Source organism: Acanthopagrus latus, chromosome 8, assembly GCF_904848185.1.
Source record: "Acanthopagrus latus isolate v.2019 chromosome 8, fAcaLat1.1, whole genome shotgun sequence".
NCBI classification, from domain to species: Eukaryota; Metazoa; Chordata; class Actinopteri; order Spariformes; family Sparidae; genus Acanthopagrus; species Acanthopagrus latus.
The window spans coordinates 9,679,436-9,706,461 of record NC_051046.1 but is presented as its reverse complement, the minus strand read 5'-3'; the positions used below and the strand labels follow the sequence as shown (position 1 = coordinate 9,706,461).

The 27,026-nt window shown below is 45.7% G+C and overlaps 1 protein-coding gene across 1 annotated transcript in view; it reads right to left on the bottom strand.

The window, feature by feature from the left end:
* The window catches only part of rasgrf1 (Ras protein specific guanine nucleotide releasing factor 1), a 30,082-nt gene extending 7,019 nt beyond the window's left edge, over positions 1–23,063 (bottom strand). The window contains exons 1-15 of the mRNA XM_037107713.1: positions 22,387–23,063; positions 12,130–12,236; positions 11,689–11,836; positions 9,364–9,456; positions 9,031–9,284; positions 8,310–8,389; positions 7,965–8,158; positions 6,338–6,447; positions 5,450–5,568; positions 4,856–5,016; positions 3,644–3,707; positions 3,181–3,323; positions 2,985–3,067; positions 2,646–2,894; positions 91–461 (exon numbers count right to left, since the gene is read on the bottom strand). Of these exons, the coding sequence (XP_036963608.1) occupies positions 91–461; positions 2,646–2,894; positions 2,985–3,067; positions 3,181–3,323; positions 3,644–3,707; positions 4,856–5,016; positions 5,450–5,568; positions 6,338–6,447; positions 7,965–8,158; positions 8,310–8,389; positions 9,031–9,284; positions 9,364–9,456; positions 11,689–11,836; positions 12,130–12,236; positions 22,387–22,662 (2,452 nt within the window). The 5' untranslated portion in view covers positions 22,663–23,063. The remainder of the gene's footprint in view (positions 1–90; positions 462–2,645; positions 2,895–2,984; positions 3,068–3,180; positions 3,324–3,643; positions 3,708–4,855; positions 5,017–5,449; positions 5,569–6,337; positions 6,448–7,964; positions 8,159–8,309; positions 8,390–9,030; positions 9,285–9,363; positions 9,457–11,688; positions 11,837–12,129; positions 12,237–22,386) is intronic.
* Between the last annotated feature and the right edge of the window lie 3,963 nt (positions 23,064–27,026).

Below are 27,026 nucleotides of genomic sequence, written 5' to 3'. Positions count from 1 at the left end.
TGCATCGACAGAATCGCGCGGGTCGTTAAAAACATCACTGCAGCAGATCAAAATTGGAGTGATTCACCGAGGACTGGCTCGACGACCTACCTTGTTTGGATGCCGGAGTGTCCTCCGCCTTGTCCTTCTTGTCCTCTCCCTCGTCGGGGATTTTGCTTGCGATAGGGCTGGACACATACAGTTTGTTGATGTCCAAGGTGGTCTTGCTGAACGGTGACATGGATGAGTACATGCTTGCATAGCCGTTTGAGGAGCAGCTGAGGGCAGCGAGGTCAAGAGCTTTGCCCCCAGTGATAATGGGGATGTTGAGGGAGAGCTTGCGCCGGCGGTTTGGGGATGAATTCTTGGCGATGGCGAGAGGAGGGGGTGAGGAGAACTTTCTGCTGGCCCTGGGGGAGCTGGGAGGCTCTCCATATAGAAGTTTACTGTTCTGACTGCTGGCAAAGAATAACTCCAGGGACCTGCATCAAGGGAGGATATGAGCATATGAATTTAGGACATATAAGAGTGTGTTTTTCTTTGATAAATTTGCAACCATACCTCATGTTTTAAGAGCTTAGCTAAATACACAACACCTCCTAAATAATTTATGCAGCCCAGCAACCAGAAGTCTCTCTGCAGCCGCGTCTGGTCGTTTTTTTTTTTAAAGCAGGATACAAGCTGCAGTGTTGCAGAAAAAAAACCTCTCCCACTCCCTGCCACCCTCCTGGCGACCTCACGGGTTCCCATAAATAGCACAGCGAGTGATAGTGCGCATGGCCACTGCTGACACACGCAGACAAGTGTAGGTGTCGCACAGTAACATGACAAGCGCCACGGGAGAGCATGCTGCAGGGCGTGGGCATGGGGAGTTCCCCGTGATCCGAGCCCCACAGAGGGGCCCCCGCGCTCTCAGCCTGCGGCGAGGCGAGCGAGCCCCACCGCAACGCTCCGTCGATATTTCACACTATGGATCTTTTGCAGACAAGGAGGGAGAGAGGGAGGGGAGAGAGGGAGGGAGAGAGGGAGGGGAGAGAGGGAGGGAGAGAGGGAGGGAGAGAGGGAGGGGAGAGAGGGAGGGAGAGAGGGAGGGGAGAGAGAGCAGAGAGGGGAGGGTGGGGTCCTGCAGCACCGAGGATGGTTGCCATAGAGCGACAGGGCCCAGTTGAGACACTCCCAGGCAGGCAGGAGAGACCGGACCCAATTACTACCTTCGACACACACACACGCACACACATGCACAGTGATGCTGAAACATCATAGAACCTGTCTTCCTTGACTGCTGCTGCTCACGTTTACCAACAAAACAAGCTACCCAGTGTCACACACAGAATCTAAAACAATAACTCCATCACATGTAACCAATATCTATCTGTGAACACCGACTAGACTCATATTTCACCCTCCTCCCATCCATCCTCAATGTAATTCACATTCAAATGTAAATGAACTTCACTGGCAGCACTTTCAGAGCTAATGTGAAGAATAAGAATTCAGAATTTTTAAGCTGCTTCCATACAATGTTCGGGATTTTGCAAGGGATAGACGAATCTATCACCAAGCTGGTCGGTAAAGCTTCATTTTCAAGTCCCTCTAAAGAGCATTAGTTTATAGGATATGAGTCTTTGTACTAATAACTACGATGAACACAAGTGTCAATAGGCCAATAAAGGCAAAAGCCACCTAATGCATCTCTAATAATAAAGGATTTACTCAACATAATAAGGCCGTCTTGCAAGAACATAGTTAACTGTTAATAAGTTCATAATGAAGAAATTATTCAAGTCAGCTAATTAAAGCTTAGCAGTTGTAACTTAAACTCAATTAATATGTCTGTAATGCTATTATACACAATTAAAAGTGACTCAAGGCTTTTATTTATGTCTTTAAGCAGTCTGTAAAAGATGAACAAGTTTCTTATAAATGTTAAATGTCATACAATAAACGTGTTTGTGATGCATATTAACACATATGTGGTCTTATTAAAACATAATTATGTTAATAACCATCTGATAAAGACGCCTTAAAAGTGGTTTACTTATCGACTAACAAATATTAGAAGGAACTGTAATTTAAAGCCTCTACCAGTTATTTGTGGTGTGTTGTGGGTTTTTTGTTACAATGAATGAGTTTTCATTTATTGTTCCAGTCTGCTGTAGACATTCATTTACCAATCCTGAACCCGTTAAAAAAATCCTTTAAAACATTTGAGAAAATAAACCAAAAAAACCCCAAAAAATAAATGTGTACAGAGTGCTTAGGTAACCCGTCATAGAGGCTTTACACACAGACAAATGAATACAGGTGTGCCTTGAGATTTTATCTTGCCCTTTAGTGTAACTTGGGCACAGATGGTTTGAATACCACTGCCACAGAGCTCGCACAGCCTTTATGTTCGAACTGAGATTCCTCGAGTGAAACTACTCACAATTTCATAAATTTATATGGCTGCAGTTAAACCTGAAAGTTCAAGCCACTCTGGCGCCTGCCCATGCCTCGCGTTCACGAGAGCACAACAAAGCTTCACATCATTACAGATCGATCTCATCTTTATGCAGCACAGTAAGGGGTGGAACGATGCCAAACATGGCAAAGAAGATTTGTTTTTCAATCGCAAACGCTGTCGACAACCTTGCAACGTTCAGACTTGTCCAAATGTGACTCACCGAGCCGGGATGGCGCTGATGGGCTTCTTGTAGATGGTGATGAGTTTGTCTAGCACCACATCGGCAGTGGTGAACACGCGGTAGGAGTGCAGGAAGGTGTTGAGGAAGTCAATGGAGAGGAACCGGAGGTCGGTCAGCCTCTCCAGCAGGCGCTCCACGCTGGCGTAGCGGATCTGCAGCACCTTGCAGGAGTTCATCATCTTACTGAAGCGGATGTCGACGTCATCGCAGTACAGACTGGAATCTGACCTGCTCAGGGAAACAAAAACACAAGCGACCTTAGAGAGAGACAAGCATGCGCAGAGTTGCGTGAATATCCACAGTGAAAATGAGGCTTACTTGATCATCTGTGGCACTGTGACTTTGGAGTTGTCTTCAAACGCGTTCATCATCAGCCCATTGCAGCGGATGTTGTCTATGCACTGTAGGACAGATGCAGCAGAGGGGGGGAAACAGAGAGGACACGTTAGCGAGTTCTGCCGACATTCTCGGCTTCTCGTCTGACTGCCGGAGACTGTGATTGGTGTTGACGTGCCTGGCTGATGTCACTGGTCCATGCAGACTTCTCCTGCCTGGAGGAGGCCACCAGGATGACTGTGAATGACTGGCTGTCCTTCGGCTCCACGACAATCTTGAAGTCCAGGTGCTCCATGTCCTGGCCGCTCTTGTCTGATTTGGCTTTGAGGCAAAAACGTAAAGACATGACTCGATGTTACTTCAAATTGATGTACGTAAACAGTAGAGACATAAAAATACAAACATGTTAGGTGTGTTTTGGTTTTTTTTACACAAAAGACAAAGGAAAACATATTTTTTGTGTCAAAATATCATTTCATCTTTTTTATTGAATTATTTAGAGAGTAAACTGCTTTCTAGTGGCACTACCTGCCTTTATAACTGTTCCAAATATTAATAGATTCGGGGACACTGCAGTAATAAAACATGGTACGGGGGATGCATATTTTCATAAGCTACTACATGAAAAAAAAACCACTCACACTCATCATCTGTCCCCTCAGGGTCCTCCATAAGAGTGCAGTCTATCAGCGAGACTACTCCATTCTGCAAAACAACATATAATATACCTTTAGTTCCTTCACACGAGTCATGTTTGACTCACTGCGCTGTAACATTGCATGACCCAACATGTGTTTACACTACAGCGGTCAGGGGTTCATCAGTCGAGTGGTGTTATGAATTTTAGAAGTAAAATCTGATCTCTTTGTGAAAAACAGCTCAGCAGCAAAACCTCATATGCTGCTAAACTTTGACATCATCTGTCTGAGTGCCGACTGTGTTTATCTTCTTGTATCATTCAGCTTTTTTTTTTTTATGTTACAGCTCTAACCTAACTTCGCCTGCCTCTGCAAAATGAGGGGAACTGCAGATTACATGGAGGCGTCATCTACTGCGACGCCTGAGCATGTGAAGGCCCTGCACTCACAGTGAAAACTATTCATCGGGTTGCGTACAGGGTTTGATTTCATAAGAAGCTCGAGGATTATGATTCCTCCAACAGCTGTATCATATAAAAGCAATGCATCAAATGTGAAAAAGGGGCACTTTTAGTGATGAGCCCACAGAGAATTTATCACCTGAATCTGCGGCTGTAAGCTTTATGGTGACTTTGCGCTTATTGTTCAGCTGTCCACCTCACAACTTTACAGTTTTGGCTCGCTCTTACTGCTCTCGTGGTGTTGTTAAGTTTTCAAACGGCAGGCAGAGACCATTTAGCAACTAGATGGTGAATGTAGTGGAGCATATGGCAGCTAAAGAGACAGATATTTCCCTCAGGAGTCGACCGAACACGAGGCTGAGGGAGTAAGAAAGCGTACTGAAGTACTGAGGCGACCTTAAAGATGAACGATGGGTTTAAATCTTTAAAGCATCTCACAAGAAGTAGCCATAGATGTGCTGTAATAATAATTAAGGCATCAAGCAGCTGCTTTCAAACATATAGACTGAGCCTGCGTGTGTGTGTGTGTGTGTGTGTGTATGCAGGCGTGTATGAGCGCACGTAGCGCCGGTGGTCACTGCCACTGATAAAAGCTGCGACATCACTAACCCCGTAGCTTTCATCTCCTGTCAGTTAATCCGTTCAATTTAGCTCCGAGATTCAGGGTTTTTTTTTTTTTTTAATGCGGAGCCGTAAGATTGCAGCGTTTGAAATAAGAAGCGGCGCCACTGCTGGCTCAGCAGCGCGGGCCCACCTTGGTGAGATGAAGCTTTCCCCCAGAACCTCTGGTGCAGATGATTAAATGCTTGGAGAAGAGAAAGCACTGCCTCTCCCCCTCCTTCTTCAGAGAGAGAGAGCCCAGTCGCCCACGGGTGATCTTGCCCTTCTCGCTCATCGGTACCTGGATGAGAGACCCTGGATGTTGGAATAAAAGAGCAGAGGGAGAAAGATACATATACAAGTGGAAAAAAGAGGCAAGGACGGTGGACAGTGGGGACAGTGTAGAAACTGAATAAAAGACGTACTAAAGATTAGATAATCTAGCATTTCTGCCGTCCCTTTCCTCATCCGTCAGGGCCTGCTGGGGATGTGTGACATTTTAAGTCACAGATTCATCATCAGTTTGCCTCTGAACAGTCTAATTACACTTGGAAATGAAAGACTCTCCTCACGAGGAGTACATGTTGATCCCCAGAGAGAGAGACAGAGAGATGGGTGTTTTTTTTTTTTAAAAACTGAAGCTAAAGATTTGGGATCAGGCTGTCAGACAGGTAAGGAGGGACAGTGACTGGATGTTTTTTTTTTCTTTGCTGTGATCTGAAGTACAACACTTGAAGACAGGAGTTACCTTGTCTCACAAACGTCTGGCTGGTGTCGAGGAGAATCTCGCAGCCCTCCACGATCATGCGCTCGATTGCCAGGTTCTTCCGGATGTTTTCGGTCTCGCTCACCTCGTCGTGCATGATTCTAAGGGGAAAAGGGACATTTCGTCATTCTTCTTCGAACTTTATAGGGCTGCAGAGGATCAAACATATTGAATCTTACTGTAGATTTTTTGATGACTGCCCCTCCTACTTTTTTACAATTATCTCTGCTGAGGTTATATTTTCCCCTCTGCTTGTTTGTTGGTTTGTCAGCCATATTACACAAAAACTGCTGAACTGATGTCCAAAAAACTTGGATGGGGATCGGGGCAGAATATACGCCTTTAACTTTAGGTCCAGATCCAAATTAAAGGATGGCTTCAAGGTTTTTCTCTTAATTTTCTCTAACATTGTGAATCATACAGAACATTTGTCATGTCATGTCATTGTCCGAACCGCCTATCCCTTTCCATGGGGTCGCGGGGTGTTGGCATCAGCTTTTGTCACCCAATCCTAACATTTATGAAGTGGCTTTGAGGAGATTTTAAAATATCAAAATATATATTGTGTATTGCTTTATAGCCTAAAAACATCACAATATTATTTAAAGGTCATATCGCCCATCCACTGAAGCCCTGAGAGGCAAAAAAATCCAGAGATTTAATCCAGTGTCATTTTCTCAAAAAAATGTTTGTTTTTTTCTACGCTTGTTTCAGAGATTCAGAAAAAGGAACTTAGAAAAGATTAACCAGGCACAACGTAATTTTTTTCACCTGTTCCTAAATCAAAAAGATGTCTCGCTGAACTCTCAGGGCTTCTGTAACACAATCCTTTGCTTGTGGCTTGACTTTAACTGAGTCACACAAAAGTACCTGGAGAGCTCCTCCAGCTTGGACTTGGCGTAGTCCAGACTGTTTCTCTCTATGTGCTCGTGAGGTGTGTGGGCCAGGAGTTCGTGGAGCGTGAGAATGTAGCGAGGAATCTACAGAGGAAGAGAGTCACGCTCAAACATAACAGCTTACATGCAGTCGTAAATGTGACAACAACAGCAACACAAAGACGCACCCGCAGGAATATACATGGGCACGTTCGCTAATGAGAAGTAGATCAGCGGAGAGCGCAATCTACACTCATCAGCAAAATTTATTATCAACACAGCACAGCCTGCAGTAGGCCCCAGCAGAGTGGACTGTCGGGAAACTGCGTGCCTCGCCAGAAAGGAGCCATTATTAAAGCCTGAGCCTCAAAAAAAAAAAAAAAAAACAACTAAAAAAAACAGCTTTTTATAGACATGAAAAACACTACAGGGATATTCTGAGCGAGAGCAGACAAATGCCTGCTGTTTCTGTTTTTGATCAGCGCTGCAACAATATGGGACATCGCTCACGGTCGCCAGTGAGTGCTCAAGGAGGAGGCGGGTCTTTGGAGCCAAGTCCTGACTGAGCCATGATGGCCAGAGTAGAGGCCAGGACGCATTCGTGAAAATATTGTCGAGTGGAAATGATTCCATTCGGTGACAGGGATTTTATTTAACCATATGTGCCATTTGCCATTTTTGCTCACACTCATCTTACACATTGTGACACCTCCAATAAGTAGAGGTATAGATGTAACTACAACAACAACAACAACAACAAAAACCCTACAGAGATGAGCAGCAGCATCTCCAGAGTCTGTAGGCTAAAAAATAAGTCTATATAGATCAAATCCACACTGGCAATGTAACACTGGCTAGTAAGCTAATTAGCTACCGAGCTGGTATCGGTATTTGGAGGGCCGTGTAGCCTTAACACTTCCAACGCAACAAGAATCAGGATACCTAAATGCTAGGGGCGGGATTCAGCCAAAGAAATGCAGGTGGAAAGAAGACTGCAAGTTTCAGAGTGATCCAAAAATGGCTTTGCAAGAGTTGAATGAAAAATTACAACGCAAAATCAATTCAACATGTTATTTACACCTCAAAGTACAAATAATAAAACTTCACAGGGCACCTTTAAAGTCAAAAGTGAGCGCACGATAAAATGCCTTTGGACTTCAGAAAACTGGTGGCAACACACATCACATGTACATAATTCAAGAATATTCTAAGAGTTCGATTTGTAGATGAGACATACCATTATAGGACTAATAGCACACTCCAGTTGTAACTCGTGTCTATTCTGGATTTTAATGACGGACCTTCTGTCTCTGTTAACATCTGGATCACAGGCAGCGCCTTAAACAGACGTCCAGGTTTGAATATCCAGAAAACAAAGCAGGCCAACTGCTTTACAGACAGCTATAACTGGGTTTCACTGGCATAGCTATTGCCAACTAGCATTAAGTTGGTGAATTATATGGCCCAAGGGTAACATTTATATGTGGAGAGAGGAACTTGGCCCAGAACGGCCGTGAGAGCTCAGAATTAACGACAAAATCTGGCTCCAGGCTGCAGCTCTGCCGCAAATAAATGGCTCTGCCTTTATTCCTTGTGTATATCAGTGAGACAAATGAGCTAACCTGGAACATGGGGTAGGTGAGGAAGGTCTCCAGAGTCCTCTCCTCACAGTCGGGCTTGGCCTCATACTGCTTCAGCAGCTTGTCAAAGTCGCGGTTCTGCTTGCAGTGAGCCAGGATCTGCAGGCTGTACTGGTGGTTCCTCACAAACTCCTGGTAGATGTTCAGCATGGGCAGCAGGATATCGAACAGGTCGGCTGGGGAGAGATCAATACAGAGATACTGTAACAATGACACAAGCGGTACTGAGGGGTGTGGAGTAATTCATCGTGAGATACACAACAGTCCAAAAAAAAAAAAAAAAAATCATGAAAAGGAAACGAAGGAGGTAGAGGAGATGTTTCTTACCAAGTACTAACGTTGGCCAGCTCGCTATTCTAGCTTTTAGCCCCTGATAGAATATCTGATGTAGAAACATGATGGTTTCACTGCAAAAAAGGAAAGAAAAATATCATTACAAATGTAAGTAAGTAGTAAATCAAAGCCCTGTCTATAAGAGCAACCTGCATGGACGAATGTGTGGGTGTCAGTGTGTGTCTGGGAAAAGATTTTTCTAAAGCTGGAACCTTGAGACCTCACATCTGAGAGTGCTTAATGTCTGGATGATACAATAGGTAGCACACATGTGTCCTTTCAGTTTACATCGTGAGAAATAATATTATTCATTCTTAATCTTTCTTCATAGAAGTTCTGTTTTTATCGAGGTGGAAATACAGAAGCATGTTCTCAGGAGCGTCCGTGTATTCAGCACGTTATTGGTTGCTAGATATTGAGGTTTAGGGTTTTTTATTGTCAGCTATTGTTCTTGTGAAAAGGTCAGGAAGGTGACCAAGATCTTTAGGATTTGATTCATTTTCTACGTACCATTGTTATCCACTACAAACTGCTATGCATTGCCGGTATGGCCTGCTGGCACGCAGTACTTTTACTCTTTGGAACTTTTTCTTACGTACTGGCACAAGCTGCTGGTACTCTTTTCTGGCCTCTCCATATCTACTACTACGATACTATTCTGGTCATATCTTACAGATTGCTCAAACCTTTAAGATTGATTATGAAAGAATCCAACCTGTTGAGGAATATGCTGCTGACATCGTCGTGGGTGATGGGCGGTTTCTTGGAGCTGGCCGCCATGCGCAGCGGCCTCAGGAAGTTGTTCACCAGGATGTGAAGCTGCTGGACGTACTCGGCCTCCGAGTCCAACATGCTGAACACCACCTGGTTCCTCTTCCTCATGCTCTCTGCGTGCGGCGAGCGGATATAATCCTGGATGATTGTCTTCCACTTCCTCCTGCAGATCCAGCCTCGCAGGAAGCTCTGGACCTGGGAATTCAAAGGCTCTGGTCAAGTTCTCGTCATGTTGAGATACTCTGAATATGTTGCAGCAGGTTCAAAACTTTACTTTTTTGATTTTCTTGATCTCTGAGTCGTCATCGGACGGGGCAGCTGCGGGGCTGGCGCTGATCTTCTCGTTGTCTTTGAGCAGCCCAGCGATCTGCCGGGGGGGAAAGCAGCCAGAGGAAAGACCGATCATTCCCTCTCACACACTTTTCTTCTTCTCACTTACTGCACCGGCATGTGAAAACAGTGACTGAGTCAACAGGACGGGACCTGTCAGCACTGTCAACACTGAGACATTAGCCTGACTAAACTATCTGTCTTCACTTGGCTGGTGTCTCTGCGTCAATATGTACTTAACTTCGGTCATTTAAAAGCAATATGCACCAAACTGTCCTGCAAGTCGGCATGAACAGCTGAAAAAAACCAGACAGACCGAAGCTGCCTTGAACTGTCTGAAACAAAGCAGGGGCGGTTCTAAGGGGGGTCAACAGGGGCCAGTGCCCCCGTAACTTCCAGTCCGGACCCCCCTGTGGCTCCTCTCGACAGGGAGTCTGCATCAGTAATACAATGACACATTCATTTTGTACTGAAGAGAATGGCAGAAATAAAGTGTCTCAGCAGTTTACCAACCAATCAAGATTGTTGAAATTGTAAACACTGTTTTAAGTCCCATTTATCCCTCGTCTGAATGAGGCATTTGTCTTTTTTTCCCCCCTAACAAAAAAGCCGGCCCCAACCTGGCCCCCCTATTAAAACTGGTCTAGAACCGCCACTGAAGCAAAGTGTCTCCATTTACTTCGCAGATGGCGAGTGAGTTAATTGTCGTTGCGTTTCGTAGATGAGGTGCAATATAAAGCTGTGTTCATGCATATTCAGCACATAATTTGATTTCGAGCATCACATTTGCACATTAAAGTAAAATGACTATTTGATCTGAAGAATACAGCCAGGAACGCGGCCCTGTCGGAGGCATTGTTTCTGAGCGAGGAGATGCAGAGTGGTCGGCCTGAGCGCGTCTCTCTCTCTCTCTTCCATCTCGGTCCTCTCACGCTACTCCGTGCACATATGAGACAGACATAACAATAGTCAACATAATCCATCTCTCTCCCACTGGTTCAGCTGCTATTTGTTGCGCTGGCAGGACGAGGTGACGATCGGACGCAGGCAAATTCTGGAAAGGATTGAGAGAGAGAGAGAGAGCGACGCGAGAAGAAGAAGCGGTGCTGTGTTATGGTGCCAGTTCAGGAAGTCTATTTACAGCAGGTCTGACTGATATTGTGTGTGGCCGCCACACATTTGTCTATAGATGGAAAATCCTGTAATCCGCGGCTATTGTGATTCATACAGAGAGGACAAAATCCTGGATATTTTAACGGCACTCGCTTTGGTGCTGAGGACACAGATACGGTCTGCCATCAGGACACCCAGTGCAGCCAAAGAAGCCCAAACAGACACCGCTGAGTACTGCTGCTCTCTCTGTTTATTTAACAAAAGTATGTAGGTTTGGACAAGGGGATGTCACAAAATCAGAATTTAACAACATAGTAGCCAGCAAGTTACTGCACAATTTTCTTTTTCTTCTTCTTCTAGTGAGCAGTCAGTGCTAAGACCCATTAACACTTGCTATGATGACAAAGCGAAAATGGAAAGGAACAGAAATAATTTAAGATGCTGGGTTATTTACTCATCATCATGTGTTTTGTCCAGATTACATTGTAGATTTTACAATATCAAACTTTCAAATATCGTCTATATTGTTATATCGTGACAGCCCTCATTTGGACCTACAGTACATCCTGGAAGTTTTCTCTGTTAAAATACAGCCTCAGTTTATCCATTTACTGGCTTCAGATCATGAGGTCAAGAGGAACATCGCTTAAAATTGATCCTGAACTGCACAACAAATCTGAAGATGACTGCAGAAAGTCATTGATCATGAACCTTGAGGAATGTCGTTGAGACTCTCTTTCTGTTTGTTTTGAGCCTATTTGGGTTCAACAGTCAGTCCGATTTTGAGGAAAACGTCAGAACAAAATGATTATCAGCCAAAATCTGAAGTCACAAGGAGCACCTTTTTCTTTTCTTTTTTTTTAGCATTTCTAAACATATTCATAGACATTTCTCCTCAAAGGTCATTGTAGATCTTACCATCGCTGTTATAAATGAATTCAGTTGTATGTTGCAAGCTGTGTTTAGACCAGACTGAGGAGGAACATTTGATACAAACTGTGTCATTTGGCGAGAGGCAGGAGGGGCAAATATTACTGCAAAATCCAGATGCTGCTCGTATCTGCTCAGAGCGCATTATCTGCTCATATCCGAATAATGTATTTATATTTGTTTACATCCCTTCCCCTCAGTGTAAAGACATCACGGTGAATATTACCTCCGACTTAAGCCTTTCAATCTCTATTTCCCCGTCTTCTATCTGTTGTCGAAGTTGCTTAGCAACTGTTTTCTCCGTCTCCACAATCTGAAGCAGATGAAGATACTTCTGCATGAGAGTCTCATGCTCGTTGGCCAAGTTTCTGTAACTGTAACACACACACACACACACACACACACACACACACACACACACACACACACACACGGTTTTCTTTTGTAGCTTGCATAATGAATTTCACATCACTGTGTGTGTAGTTGCATCTCACATCAAAGCAGTCAGGTTTTTCTTGTGAACAAAGCATTTTTCATGTCGTTCCTCATGTTTTGACCCCACTTATGAAACCGCGTCCCTCCAGGCTGAGCAGTCTCACTCCTCTACTGACTAACTCAAACTTCTAACTGCCACGCTTGCACGTTTCCCTGACATGTGTGCCTTTACCTGGCGTGGGATATCGCAGCCACCCATTCATCGCAGTCCTTTACATCCTCTGTGCGTAACTCGAGCGCCTTTTGGTTTTCGTGGGTGAAGCTGACGGTGAAATAGTACTGAAACAAAACAGGTGGAGGAGGAAGAAGAGGGGGAGGAGGGGGAGGAGGAGGAGGAGGAGGAAGAGGGGTTCCAGTTAGAAAACAACAGGACTATCATTAAACTGACATGTTATATGTTCCACACAGAACACGGAGCATTCGTTATTGCGCGGCTCCTCGATAAATCTATTATATAGTGGCTTAACCGGAGCTTCTCCGCTGATTTTGTCTTTGTGTTTGTTCCGCTGCCTCGCTGCTGCAGACATCAAGCGGGTGATTTAAAACCACACAGGGCCTGGGGAAGCCACATCTTCCTCGCCCACCAGTGCAACTGATGGAGCACAGTGAGGGAAGCACTGTTTCCTAGCAACTGTAGCTCAGCTGAAAATATTATTATCATTATTATTATTATTATTATTATTATTATTAATACGTCATTTACTGGGGGATCGTAGATTAATCGTGGGTCATTGTTGGGGGTAAATTTTACTACTTGAAATTGTAAAAGCCACTGTAGGTATTTAACTGTGTTAAAAACATTCCACTTTACTTCACTGTATCAGTTTTCTAAGGAAGCCCCGAAGGGCAAGTGAGAAAGTTTTGTTTTTTTTTCCTGGTGCTCCATTCACAGTTCTAAAATACTGTTGTTTTTTTTGACTTGGCTCGATTGAAAAACGTAACTGAGGTGTGTAAACAAATGCAAACAATGTAGACAACTTATAACCATTTATATGTAACATTTGTAAAGTCAATTGCAACTTTATAACAGCCATTTGGATGTTAATAGGTTAACTACACCCTATTTATTAATCATTTACAAAGTGTATAAACATCACTCGCAACTTAACAATAAACAGTTGATTCATAAATGGTTCATAAAGACTTTCATTGTTTGTTAACAGCAAAATAACTTGTAACTAACTTTTAATTCACTATAGATGTATTATTCAATTAATGATGGTTGTTATAAAGAGTTGCCGGTGTTGCAAAAAAGAAAAAATTAAATAACTCAAATTTCTAAGAACAAAAGCGCAATAATATAATCTTTGTAACGAAAGTGGCCACTGAGTGTGACGTGGATGAAGTCAAAAAGAGCAAATGTCCCCTTTATATCAAACGAAGATGTCTGTCCAAAGTGGGCTCAAGTGTTTTAACCCACAAGAATGTGTCCAAAATATACACAACACAGTCAAAATGATGTCTTCTTATCAAGGCATATTCTCTTTCAATTAGAAACATGATAAGTTTGCACTCGTGGGTTTATATATTATGTGTATAATGAGAACATTTGCACATCTTTCTTACTATAAACGCATCAAAGATTTCCGAAAAGTGAGCCACGATGAGGCGATACCACAACTCCCAGAAGTGAAATGTCACCTCTCTCTCTCCGTGCTGAGGCAGAGCGGTCTCTAATCTTTGGCCTGCAGATGTTCAACAGGCGCCTATCAACCTGCGAGCTGATCATTATTCATGGCCGACTGCTCTTCCATCTTCACATTCATTAGGTATTCATCCTACCGTCAAAGAAAAATCTATTTCTGGCGGCGAGGCATGCGTGTTGTTGTAGTTTTCCCTCATGGTCTCTGCGAGCGCGCCGGTCGGCGAGTGTCTGGTGTGAGGCGACGTTGAGCACGCCGTCTGCTTCCTGCTTTTATGTTTACGGCTGAGTCATGCACCTTTAAACAACATTACTGATCTGAACGGGGAGATGAGTTTGATAGGACGCTGATCAGATCCATCTTATAGATACATGAGTTTTATTTGCTTTGAATATGTGAGGCACCGTCATGTAGACATGTTTTTGATTAATCGTTCTTTCTACATTCTTCTTCTGCCTTGAACACTTGCTTCTCGCTGATAAACAGCTCTGTTTTCCTGCAGCAATACTGTAAAAGAATCACATAACGAGATCTATACAGTGACGTATGTCCAGGAGAACTGTTGTGTTGGTAATCTCTCTACTTTCATTTTAATGCGGCGCTTTAGTTTGGGCAGATAAAGACTCCAAACAGTGCAGGACAATCACATTTTATCATCCAGGTCTTTTGATTTTCTGAGTGCAGCCTGCACCAAATCAACCATCTCCACACTCCAGCAGATTCTTGTGTGGCGCTGCTGTTTCCCCATGTGTGAGCGCGAGCCGTGTTGTCTATAAATGGACTCTGACCCCTCCGAGGCACTGCAAGGAACAAATTTAGCCCAGATAGCGCTCGCATTAATAGGAGAGTTGCGACTTCTTCTTCTTCTTCTTCCTCTTCTTCTTCTTCCTCTCCTCTCTCCCCTCTCTCGGTTGTTACACCGCGCCTCCTCCAACTGCATCATTCTTTAGGATGCAAATAAGGGTTGCCATAGAAACCCAGGGGGCTCAAACGCATTATCATTTTCACACTAACTGCATTTGAGGATAAATATAATGTGGGGATTACGGAGGGGATTGCTTAAAACCATAAATCCAGGTGGAGGTGGAGGGGGGGATTGGAAGTAGAGGTGATGTTTTCTTGTGTTTGTTTGTCCTTGTTGAGGATGTTTGTTTGTTTACATTGACAGCAGCCTGTCACATTAGCCACTCATTATTTGAGCTTCTGCACTCTCAGGATTCACAAAAAAAAGAAAACAAAATCAAAGAGAATCAAATATCTCTAGCCTCGAGTCTAATCGTGAAAACAGACCAAGATGGCAGAGATCTGTACGAGCTGACGTTTCGGAGCACAATGCAGAGGAAGCAGCACTGGTGACAAAAATAGGAAGGTTTTTTTTATTTGATTGTTTTTTTGGGTTGCCTTTCTAGCAACCGTGGGAGCGCAACATTAGCCACTGTGTTGCATTCTGCTTCGTCAGCACAAAGGCAGCTGTTCACAGGAAGAGCCTGGCCTCACTTTGGATTGCAGCCCTACCTACAGAGTCAGGCACCGAGCCTGGAGAGAGGAGAGGAGAGGAGGAGGAGAGGGAGAGGAGAGGAGGAGGAGAGGGAGAAGAGAGGAGGAGGAGAGGGAGAGGAGGGGAGGAGGAGAGGGAGAGGAGAGGAGAGGAGAGGAGAGGAGGAGGAGAGGGAGAGGAGGGGAGGAGGAGAGGGAGAGGAGAGGAGAGGAGAGGAGAGGAGAGGAGAGGAGAGGAGAGGAGAGGAGAGGAGAGGAGGAAGAGAGGGAGAGGAGGAGGAGAGGGAGAGGAGGAGGAGAGGGAGAGGAGAGGAGAGGAGTGGGAGAGGTGAGGAGGTGGAGTGGCAGAGGAGGGGAGGAGGAGAGGGAGAGGGAGAGGAGAGGAGAGGAGAGGAGGGGAGGAGGAGAGGGAGAGGAGGGGAGGAGGAGAGGGAGAGGAGGGGAGGAGGAGAGGGAGAGGAGAGGAGAGGAGAGGAGAGGTTTGGTTTTAAAAATCCCTTTATTGAGCCACTTCAGGAGTCAAACAGGTTCACTCTTTCACTTGCCTCAGTGTGACAACAACATCACCAACAACAACAACAACAGCAACAACAACAACACGATCACCACCACCAACACAGAGGGAGTTTCAGACATGTACATCCAGCTCCCCATCTTCCCCCACAGAGCACAAAACCTCCTCAACAGCCCATATATTTTTGAACACCTGCAGAGTGCCCATCATTTTGTAGTAGGCATGTTCCACCCGCAGTCGGGCCTTCAGCAGTCCTCTCAGAACCGGTACCGGCTCTACACTGCCCACCGCTTGTACCTGGTTTTTCCGGGTCAGCCAGATGGCCAGCTTTGCAGAGCCAGATATAAAGTTTAGCAGAGTATGGACAGGCCTTTTCTTTACAGAATATTTTGGACCAAATATAAACAACTCAAAAGAAAAAGCCTCCCCAAACCCCCGAAACCAGGTTTTTAGCAAATGAAACAACGAGTCCAAACGAGGACACTGAACAAACAAGTGTGCCAAGGTCTCAGCCTGTGAGCAAAAAATGCATCCCTCCCCGAGCTCAGGATCAAGATGCACTCTGTATCTGTTCGTAGCTATTGCCCCATGTACAATCCTCCACTGGAGGTCTGCTGTCCGTTTTTCAATGGGCAGCTTGTACAGGGACCGCCAACTGCCTTTCGGGGAAGCGTCTGGGCCAAAAAACTCAGTCCACCTCGACTCCTCCATCCCTGCCAGAGACTGTACGTTTAGGGTCTTGACGCTTATCTGATAGAGTGCTTTTTTTCCGACCGCCTGAAACTTGTCCAGGTGTGGGGTTTCAAAAGACAGCAGCTGACCTTCTCCCTCCTGCCACTCCCCCACCGCTGGGGTGATAAACAGAGAGGGGAAGCTGTATTCGCACTCTTCACTCCACTGATCACACAGTGAGCGATCTTCAGCAGTCTCTTTAAGATGTTGAGGCAGGGCAGCACAGACTTCCTCCACCACTTTTTTGATCAGCCTGATAGATGTGATGTTACTCTTGTTCCTCAGGTTATCCAGGGATGTAGCCGTCATCTTCATGAGTTGGCCAAGTTTGGTGCAGCCGGCTCCTCTCAAACTGGCTCGAAGGCTGGCAGACTGCAGAGTTCGCGTGTTGATTAAACTGTTGAAGAACAGAGGTTCCTCAAACAGCCACAGCCCTGGAGTCTCTGCACTGTCACGCTTGCTCCTGAGTATCCGCCATGCCTCCAGAACCGAGGTATAGAAAGGTGTTAATCCGTTTAGGTCCATGTTCTCAGGTTGTAGGAGGAACAGGTGTTTGTCGTATTCCAGCCGTCCGGCTCTTCTTAGCAGCCAGCGAGCCATGTCGCACCAGCTTGGGACACAGTCATAGAGAAGTTTTTGAGCTGTTCTGAGTCTAAAAGCGGTGATCTTGGATTGGATGCTGATCAGTCCCTGTCCCCCTTCAGCCACAGGTAGATACAGGCCAGCTGCACGGACCCAGTGTTTTCCGGACCAAAAGAAGTCCAGAATGGCTCTTTGAATGTCCTCTATCAGGCCTCTCGGTGGTGTCAACGCTATCAGTTTGTGCCAGAGGGTCGAGGCGACCAAATTATTGGCTACCAGAACTCTTCCCCTATATGACATTTGGGGTAGCAACCATTTCCATTTAGACAACCGAGCACACACTCTCTCCTTCACTCCCTCCCAATTCTTCTTCTGGAAGCCTTCTGTGCCCAAAAAGACTCCCAATACCTTCAATCCCTCCTTACCCCATTTGAGTCCTCCAGGCAGACCTGGCATTACCTGTTTATTACAGTGTCCAACCCATAAAGCTTCACTTTTTTCCCAGTTCACCCGTGCAGAAGACGCCTTTTCATATAGGGACAGGGCGTCCTTCAAACCCTGAACATCCCCCTGGTGGGAGATGAAGATGTTAACATCATCTGCATAGGCAGAAAGGGCCGGAAAACCTCGATTAGGTTTGAAGGAACCGGTCAATGAGAGACCGCCGAGGCGATCCCTCAGCCTGCACAGCAAGGGTTCAATGGCCAAGCTGTACAGTTGGCCCGAGATAGGACAACCCTGTCTGATTCCACGCTGTACAGGGATTGGCCGACTCAACCCTGCCCCCACCTTCACCATACACTGTGCATCCCTGTACAACAAACTCACCCAAGACAAAAACCCATCGCCGATACCAAAGGCCTTAAGTGCAGAAAACAAATAAGAGTGATCAACCCTATCGAAAGCCTTCTCCTGATCTAGAGAGACAATGCCAACACTGACATTGTCACATTTACACACATCAATAATATCACGAATGAGGAAAATGTTGTCCATGATCGTCCTATCAGGAATGCAGTACGTCTGATCGGGATGTACAATTATTTCCAGTATATCCTTAAGTCTGTTCGATAAGGCTCTGGAAAGCACCTTGTAGTCTGTACAAAGGAGAGCCACAGGCCTCCAGTTTTTCAGTAATGCCAGGTCTCCTTTTTTTGGCAGCAAGGAAAGCACTGCACGCTGGCACGAAACAGGAAGAGATCCTGTTCTAAAACACTCCAGCAGAACACTGTGCAGATCAGGTCCAAGTATACTCCAAAAGTGTTTAAAAAAGTCAGTGGAAAGGCCATCAATCCCCGGTGCCCGCCCTGATGCCAACTGATTGACAGCAATCGTCAGTTCTTGTAAAGTCAGCTCAAAATCCAGAGCAGCTCTCTCCCCCTCGCTGAGCTGTGGAAGCCCCTCCAGGAGCTCCTCACGGCCTTCCATGCTGCACTGCTCTTTTGCAAAAAGTTTGGTGTAGAAATCCATTGCATGGTTCCTCATTTCATTTGGGCAGGTGGTTACTCTACCTCCTGGCAGCTCAAGGCAGGTCATGTGCTTCCTCTGTGCCACCGTCCTCTCCAGGTTGAAGAAAAACGAGGTTGGGGCATCCATGTCCTTCAGCTGGAGGAAACGAGACCTTACCAGAGCCCCCTTCACCCTCTCCTGCAGAAAAGAGCTCAGAGCCAACCTCTTCTCCTTCAGCAATTGGCCTTTAGTTGGATCTGGGTCTCCATGTAATTCCTCTTCCATGCTCTTTATGCTCGCTTCGAGTTCCTGAACTGTTGATTTTATCTTAGCGGTTGAATGGGAGGTGTACTGCTGGCAAAAAACACGAATCTGTGCCTTGCCTACCTCCCACCACAGCTTCAGAGAACTGAAGTTAGCTTTTTTAAGCCTCCACTTTTGCCACAGAGATTTAAAGTGCTGGCAAAAAGCAGTGTCCTGCAGGAGCTTGTTGTTGAAGAGCCAGTAGGACTTAACCCTTTCACCTGGCGAGATGTTCAAAATTAAATTGATGAAATGGTGGTCAGTAAAACCAACGGGATTTATGTGGCAATGAATCAGTCTGGAGCTTAGGTTTGGGGAAATGTAGATCCTGTCCAATCGTGCAGCACTGACCCTGCTGTTAATGACCCTCACCCATGTGTATTGTCTGGACTGTGAATGTTTTACCCTCCATGCATCTAGCAGATCCAGATGTGTGATGATTTTATTGAGACTTTGGGCTGACTGAGGGTGAGGTTCCTCACTTGTTCTGTCTAAAGTGAAATCTAATGTGCAGTTAAAATCTCCACCGATGATGAGCTGGTCCTGATGGTAATTTCTCAGCTCATTTTCCATCAGGCTGAAGAACCTTACCCTTTCTGCTCCATGATTTGGAGCATAAACATTGACGAAGCAGAGCACATTGTTATGTATTTCTGCCTGTACAATGAGCAGTCGGCCCTTCACCACTTCAGTGCAGGACAAAACAGTTGCATTAGCTGTTGTCTTAAACAAAACAGCTACTCCTGCACTGAAGTTAGTGCCATGGCTGAGGACACATGGACCCTGCCACCATAATCTCCAGTCTGTTTCATCCGCTGGATTTGAATGCGTCTCCTGCAGGAACAGCACATCTGTGTTTTTTAAAGTGGAAACTTCAGCTATCATGGCCCTCTTTTGTCTTTCTCTCCCCCCATTGATGTTCAGAGACCCTATTTTGAGACTCTCCATGAAGAAGTTTGAGAGAAGAAACAGACAGAAAGAAACTATCAGAGTACAGTAGGTGGAGAAGACTTGTATGTGGTGCATGATCGCGTTTTACTTTCTGGTCCTTCTTCTGACAGTTTTACCTTTTGTTGCTTTTCTCAAGGTTGTCAGATGTTTTTTGAGGCGAAAGCGCTTCTTCTCATCCAAAAGGTCAAAACCGACTAATCTTTTTAGCATATCTACAGATCTTATGAATTTGTCAGTGTCACTGAAGTAGTCACTGACTTTTACAGATTTTTTAAAGGTCTCGTCCAAAAACTGGTTGATTTCTTCCAGCGAGTAGAGATCTGTGGCCCTGGTGGTTATTTCACCTACAGAAGTGGTGTCTGACTCAGAGTCATACTCCATTTCATCTGCCTCCCCTGACACCTGGCTGCTGAACACACCCAGTCCTTCTTCAGCGATCTCACTGTTTTGTGTATTTGCAACACTTGTAGATGCTGTCTCATTTTGTCCTACCTGAGCTTCAGCAGCTGCATACTGAGAGCTGCTCAGGTTTACTGCAGCCACATCATCCTGCTGACTCTCTTCCTCTCTATCTACGCTATCTTTCAACAGCGCACCGGCAGCGCCGGCCGCGTCCACAACAACGTCATCGGCACTGGCTTCAGGTCCGCTGGGTCGGACCGCGGCGCCCCCGTCCGCAGCGCCGATCGTAGCACCGCCACCGGCCGCGGGCCCATCGCCGCCACCGCCACCGCCGCCGCCACCGGCCGCGGGCCCGGCGCCGCCACCGCCGCCGGCCGCGGGCCCGGCGCCACCACCGCCGTCGGCAGTGGCAGCGGGCCCGTCACCGCCGCCGGCAGCGGAGCCCGCACGGGCCGCGGCGGCGGCAGCAGCGGCGGCGACCGGCGCCCGATCCGCTCCCCCCACCGCATCACTGCTGTGGGCTGCCGCCTGCTGTTTGTGCGGACAGGTGTAGCGCTTATGACCCACATCTCCACATTCAAAGCACTTGAGCTGTCCTGAGCTAGCGTACACCATGTAAGAGCCGTCTCCGTGTTTTACTCTGAACGACACCTCCAGTGTTTGTGTTGGCGAATCCAAAAACATAAACACCTGTCGTCTTAGAGACTGAACGTGCTTCAGTTTCGGGTCCTTACACCCCAAACTCACTGTTTTAAAGCCGCTGGCAAACTTCCCAAACCTCCGCAGCTCATTCTCCAACAGCTCGTTGGGAATGAACGGCGGGACACCGGATACGATGATCCGCGATGAGGGAGCGGACAGCGGGGACACCTGCACAAACAAATCTCGGACAAACACTCCGCTCTGCACCAGCAGATGAACAAGTGGCTCGTCTTTAACGAACACAACCACCGCTTTGTTCATCCGCGATGCAAAGCAGAGGTTGTCATGTCCCACCTGCTCACCTGCAGCCAGCAGAACCTCCTCCACACTAACGCTGCTATCCGGCGGGACTATCCGCACTCCCTGCCGGATAGACGGAGGTGGCGTCTCGGCGGACGCCATCCCTCCCAGAAACCACCAAAAAACTACTGATTAGTCGGTCACTCAGTAAAGTATCAAAAAGCTTACCTGATCATGCACATACAGAAGAAACTGATAAACAGGGACAGCAAAACAATTCAAATCTCCGCGCCACTCGCACATCCACCACCAACCAACCACTCACGCTCACTCACGCTCACCGGAAACGGAAACGAGGAGAGGAGAGGAGAGGAGAGGAGAGGAGAGGAGAGGAGAGGAATAGGAGAAGAGGAAGAGGAGAAGAGGAAGAGGAAAAGGAGAGCTGGTGGCGGTTGAGGCATTACGTTCCTCTGCTGTTTCTTTTTTCACCACAACACCAGACCTGTTAACCTTTCCAGTCCCAGCTGCCATGTTTTGCTGCTATAAGCAGCAATCAGTGAAGATCTTTTGAACAAGATTGTGAGAAAACCTTCCACGAGAATCTTTCTTTAACGATGCGACGAAACATCTAAAAACGTTGGGTTGAACCATCTCATCCAGGTCATCTAGATCAGAGCTGACTGATCACCGGCACCCTGCTGTTTCTCCGGTGCTCCAGCTGCAGTGTCGTCACCTCACCACAAGATGGAAACCTTGAAGCAACAACTGTCTCTCTCTCTCTCTCTCTCTCGCTCTCTGTTTTGCATGTTTTATTGGCAGGAGCGTTAGGTATACCACTCTCCGCCCTGAAACGTCCAAAAGATGATGACTGAAAGTCAAAAGCAAAAAACGTGAGCTGGACCAGGATGCAAAATGCATCGCCCCTGATGAGAAGAGAAGTCCATTTACATCTCATGCGCCACTGACAACTATCCCATCAATAAGGAGGGGGGGACAAAAAAGGGGAGGGAGGTGGTGGGGGGGGGGGTGAAGCTCGGGGTTTTTTGCTGCAACCTAAAGCAGAAAACACTGCAGAGCCCCGCTGCCAGGGCTGCTGTAACATCATTAGGTGTTAATATTGTTACCTCATCATTAATGCCATGTATGGATTACATAACGAGAGCAATACGGCAGTGTGGAACCTCGTGCTGCTCTGCTGCGCTGGATTTTGAGGTCATCATGCGGGATGGTGGTGGGGAGACATGCGTGAAGGAAATATTTCAAACAAGGCGCAAAGAGAAAGGGACATTTATGATGCACCTCGACAATATTTCAACATGAAGCCCCGAAAAACACTGAAGCAGCAGTGTGTGTGTGTGTGAGGAGAGAAGAGAGCCTGTGTGTGTGAATGTGCGTGTGCGCTCTTTCTCCATACCTGCTTTTCCAAACACTCCTTGGCTGACTGCGAGGGTTTGGGTGAAGGCGCCCTGTCGCATATGCATCCCTCCAACAGGTATAATCCCGAGGGTCGAGAGCTGGACTCGTTCTCGAAATAAAAGAGCATGTTCTGCAGCAGAGCGAACCACTTCGTGTGCCATTTCGTGTTGTCAGAGCTCTTTTTGCTCAAGCACCCTCGCCTCGTACCATCCTTTTTCGCCAAAAGCCCCAGGTAGGTGACATGACCGTCATTAAGTCGTATTCCCTTCTGCATTTTGCTGGAGGAGACCTGAGACGCGCGACCAATAAAAGGCGGATCGGTCGTTACATCTTTTCTGCAAGTCGCTCCGGAGAAGAATCAAATCAAAAAGAAAATAAATAAATAAATAAATAAAGGCACCACACACGCGCGCGCGCACACACACACACACGAAAAGATGTTGACTTTGTGAATGCGGACCGCTGGGCAGGAAGCAGGCTCGTCCACTCCGGTCCGACGCATCCACCGTGTTGGCACCTAAGTAGAAAGAGAGGAGCCAAACGAGCAGCACAAGTCCAGCATCCTTAAAAATCTTCTGTCATACTCCGAGCGCTGTGAGGGTCCACATCATCCCAGCGAGTACAAACCACAGGAAGAACAAAAAAAGGAAAACAAAAAAAGAAGAAGAAGGGGAGAAAAATGGGAGCGGATTAAAAAAAAAAATTAAAATTAAAAAAAAAAAAAAAAAAAAACCTAGTCAAGATGAGAAGGGGAAGGGGTTCTCTGGGTTTGTCCCTTTTCTCACATGAAATCTCCAGAAAGCAGAAGGCTTGCTGCTGAGCTCGGCAGTGCTGGCTGAAGTCACATGACGCATGCTTGGGAAAGCAGATTTCAGGACCTTGGACAGGGACGTTTTCTACAAGATGCCGCATAAGTTGAGGTTCCCCTCCGAGCCCGCAGCGGATCCTGTCGAGGACGGAAGGAACAACACATTTAAAATAAAGAGGGAGATGAGAGATGTTCAGTGGAGGGAGGAGACGTTTAGCAGGAGGCTGGATAAATGTGCGCTCACCTTCTTTTCTTTGGTACGTTTCTGTCCTTTTCATCATCGTTTCATGGCAAACACCGTCGATTTGAAGCTGAGTTCTTTACATTTTTTTTTTCGAAGTGGTTGACTAAAAAGTGGCTCCACGACCCGAAGGGGGAGGAGGAGGAGGAGGAGGAGGAGGAGGAGTCTTCTCTCTCTTTCTTTTTTTGTGCATTTGGTGCAACAATTTTTTTCCCTTTTTTTTTTTTTTTATGGCCTGCAACTTTAAATCTCACAAAGCTCTTCTCAAACTTTCTACTGCATCTCACGGTCACAGAGAGTGAAGATGAGGACACAAGGACCAAAGACCCGGTGTAGAAAACAAAAGACAATTAAAAAAAAACACCCCATATAACAAACAGTTGACAGGAAACAGTATTTTTTACTTGTGTTGCACAACAACAAGTCACAAACACTTCTTACATTCCTGCCAGCAGCTTAAGTCATATGAGTTAAAGGTTAAGTTCATCCAAAAATGAAAAAGTCATTGGTTATTTCCCATCGTGACGACCAGAATCTGGTGAAGTGTGGTCGTCCACGAAAACATTTCTGGAGTTTCACACAGAAACAACAGAAGTGCAACTGGGGACTACTTTACAACGTGAAAAACAAACAAACTAAAAACAAACTCTAATCAAAATCTCCAGAAGCCCTGAGACCCAACACTGTTTTAAAAATGCATTATTCAAACCCTTTTGAAGCTGAAGTCTTCACTGTAGATGCTAAGCTAAAAGTGTTAGCACACACCCTTGTGTCCAAGGTGTTTTGTCAAATAAATTTGGGATCTCGGGGCCTCAGGAGACTTTAATCACAATGGTAGGGCTGCTTTTTTCTATATTTCAAAACAAGCCCCCCTCTACCTCAGCTGATCAGGAGAATGCTGGGACAGACTTGCTTCAGCTGGACTTTAGATCATGACTACATTTTTCATTTTGGGGGTGAATGCATCCTTTGGGGCTAGACAAATTAGCCACTGTAGGAAACAAAATACACGAACAACCAAAGCATCTTCTCAACCTAAAGTCACAAACACTTCACATTTCTGCCATGATATGTTCAGTTCAGTTGTAATATTTCATGTTTATGTTTCTAGTTGAGCTCTTCCTCGTGTGGTGTGACATCTGGAGTCTACGGTGGCCTGGAAGTTGTGAAAAAGAACAAACAGCAAAAACCCACCAGCATAGTCCGCTTAGATAAGATGCAACGTGAAGTTGTTGTTTTGAAGAAAAAAGATTTTAACGTTTGGTCCGACTGTTTAAGATCAGTTGCAGGAAGTAGATAGTAGAAGATGAACTGCTGCTGTGGTAGGATGTAGACTCTGGAGGATATCACTTGTCAAACACTGATCACGTTGTCTTTACTATCAGATATACAGATTACACTGAAGGAGTTCAATTAAATCAAATGTGAAACTCTGGATTCTTTGAGAGGACCGGCACAATAAAAAACATTATGACAACTTCACCTTTTTGATGTGAATAAACATCGTTACTATTCAGGAGGTTATTGTTTCATCAGTTTAGAACAATATTTGATATTTTCCCTCAAAACAAAGTCTTTCATATTGATGATTTATGTTAAAAACATTTTACTTTTCTCATCCCGAATGTCTTCTGTGTTTAGTTTGAGTTTTTTCAGTCTTATTTTTGAGTGTTACCTGTTTTTTTGTTATTTTTCATGCAGGTTAATCTCATCCCTCGTCGCTTACAAACTGCTGATCCTGGCACCGTATCCGTCTTTTGCAGCGTGAGCCTGTTTGAACTGCACCATGATGTCATGTGGTGACCGTCGGGCGTGTGTGCGTCTTACAGATCTGCACTGTAAAACACACTCGAGCACGCGGCCAATATGCTTCTTTGAGCACCCAATTTGTTTAAAAGGCACAGGCTCTAATCTGCTGCTGTCAGTCCTCTGGCTACTTCTCAGAGAGGAGATTTATTTATTGCTCCATCTCCGTTGTTATCTGCGCTCTCTCATCTATCCTGCCATAAATCCCTGAAGTCTGTGCAGCGTCCTCCTCGACAAGACCTCCTTTTTTCCCTCTCTTTTCTTTTTTACTTCAATTAATAACTCTCTACTTCGATTTGAACCCAAGTATATTATATTAAAATAATGCAGGTGATCAGAGAAATGACAGTGAACACCTGTTTTGACATAAACTGATGAAACCACATGTGCTAAGTGATAAACGCTGCCACGTTTTTGAATAGATTTGCATAAACACGCGATAACACTGAGGGTATCCGGCGGCCTTTGTGCTCAATGTGAGGACTTTTCAGGCCATACTGCTTTTTTTGGACACATGGAAAGGTGATGTGTCTGAAGATAATCCTCACACTGAGAAACAAATGTGTGTGTACATCACTGTGTCTATTAACATAAACAAGGAAGCTGGTGGATGCAGTGGGCAGCTACAGTGCCTGCTGACCAACTCCAGATCATGACCCGTGCCTTTGTCATGAGCACTCTTTGAAGAATTTATGTTTTTGATGATGGGGGAAACCAGAGTGCCTGGAGGAAATCCATGCACGCAAACTCCACACAGAAACTGACAAAAGCAGCACACTTGAGAGGCAAGAAACATCATAGAAATAATAAAAAGGTCACATGTAAAAACCAAAAAAAGCACATCTGCAAATGGTGATGTGTCAAAATATTACATACAATTTGTCCTCTTTCTTTGACATGTAGAAATCCCAAACCTTCCCTTAAAGCTCAGCCTACACGTTAAAGCCCACATGTTCTTTTTCACATGTGACATTCGAGACATCTGGTCCGATATGTGAAACAAGGGAAAAAACAAGTGCAACCGTCATGCATCACTGTCAGCCTTGTCTGACTGTGTGTGTGCGTGTGTGTGTGTCAAATGGTGTTTTCTGTAACAACTGGTTGTGCTGTCAGCCCTCAGCAGAGGATGCTGCCGTGGTGTCCCCCGTCTTTCTCTGAGCCGCCTCTGAAAAGGCTCCAGTCCTAATTACATGATCCACCAGGCTTCTAATTCGCCATACTCTTCTCCAATGACATTTACTAATTACTCCTTCCTTTTTTAGAAGCAGCTTTCTGGATTTGATCCAGGCTCCCTCATGCTCATTGTCATGTAGCAACAAACAAGTTGGCTGTTGTGGCAGTCACAGCCTATTTGATTGAAAGTGAGTAAGCAAACATACAAACAGACATCTGAAATCCCCTTAAAGCATGATGCTGTGTTCAACAATCTGGATTTTCAGAGAGAGGGATTAAATAAAAACAGAGAGATGTGGAGGGAAATCTGCAGTGCAGCAACGTTGGGACAAAAAGCGGAGTTGTCAGAGCCCACACGACCTCTTCAAAGAAGGCAACCAACATTTTCCTCCCAACTGTTCAGGATTGTTTCCCCAATATGTGCTGTCGTTCAACAGAAAACTTATTAGAGCAATGAATTATAAAGCATAAGATCTCGTCTCTTGCCAGGACTCCCATTGAGACCTGTCTGGGATGCTTCAATGCCTTCTGCCCAGTGCATGCTGGGAAAACTTCTGGTCAGTGGCGTGCACAGACTCTCTAAGCAGCGCGGGTGAAGTTTCATACGCAG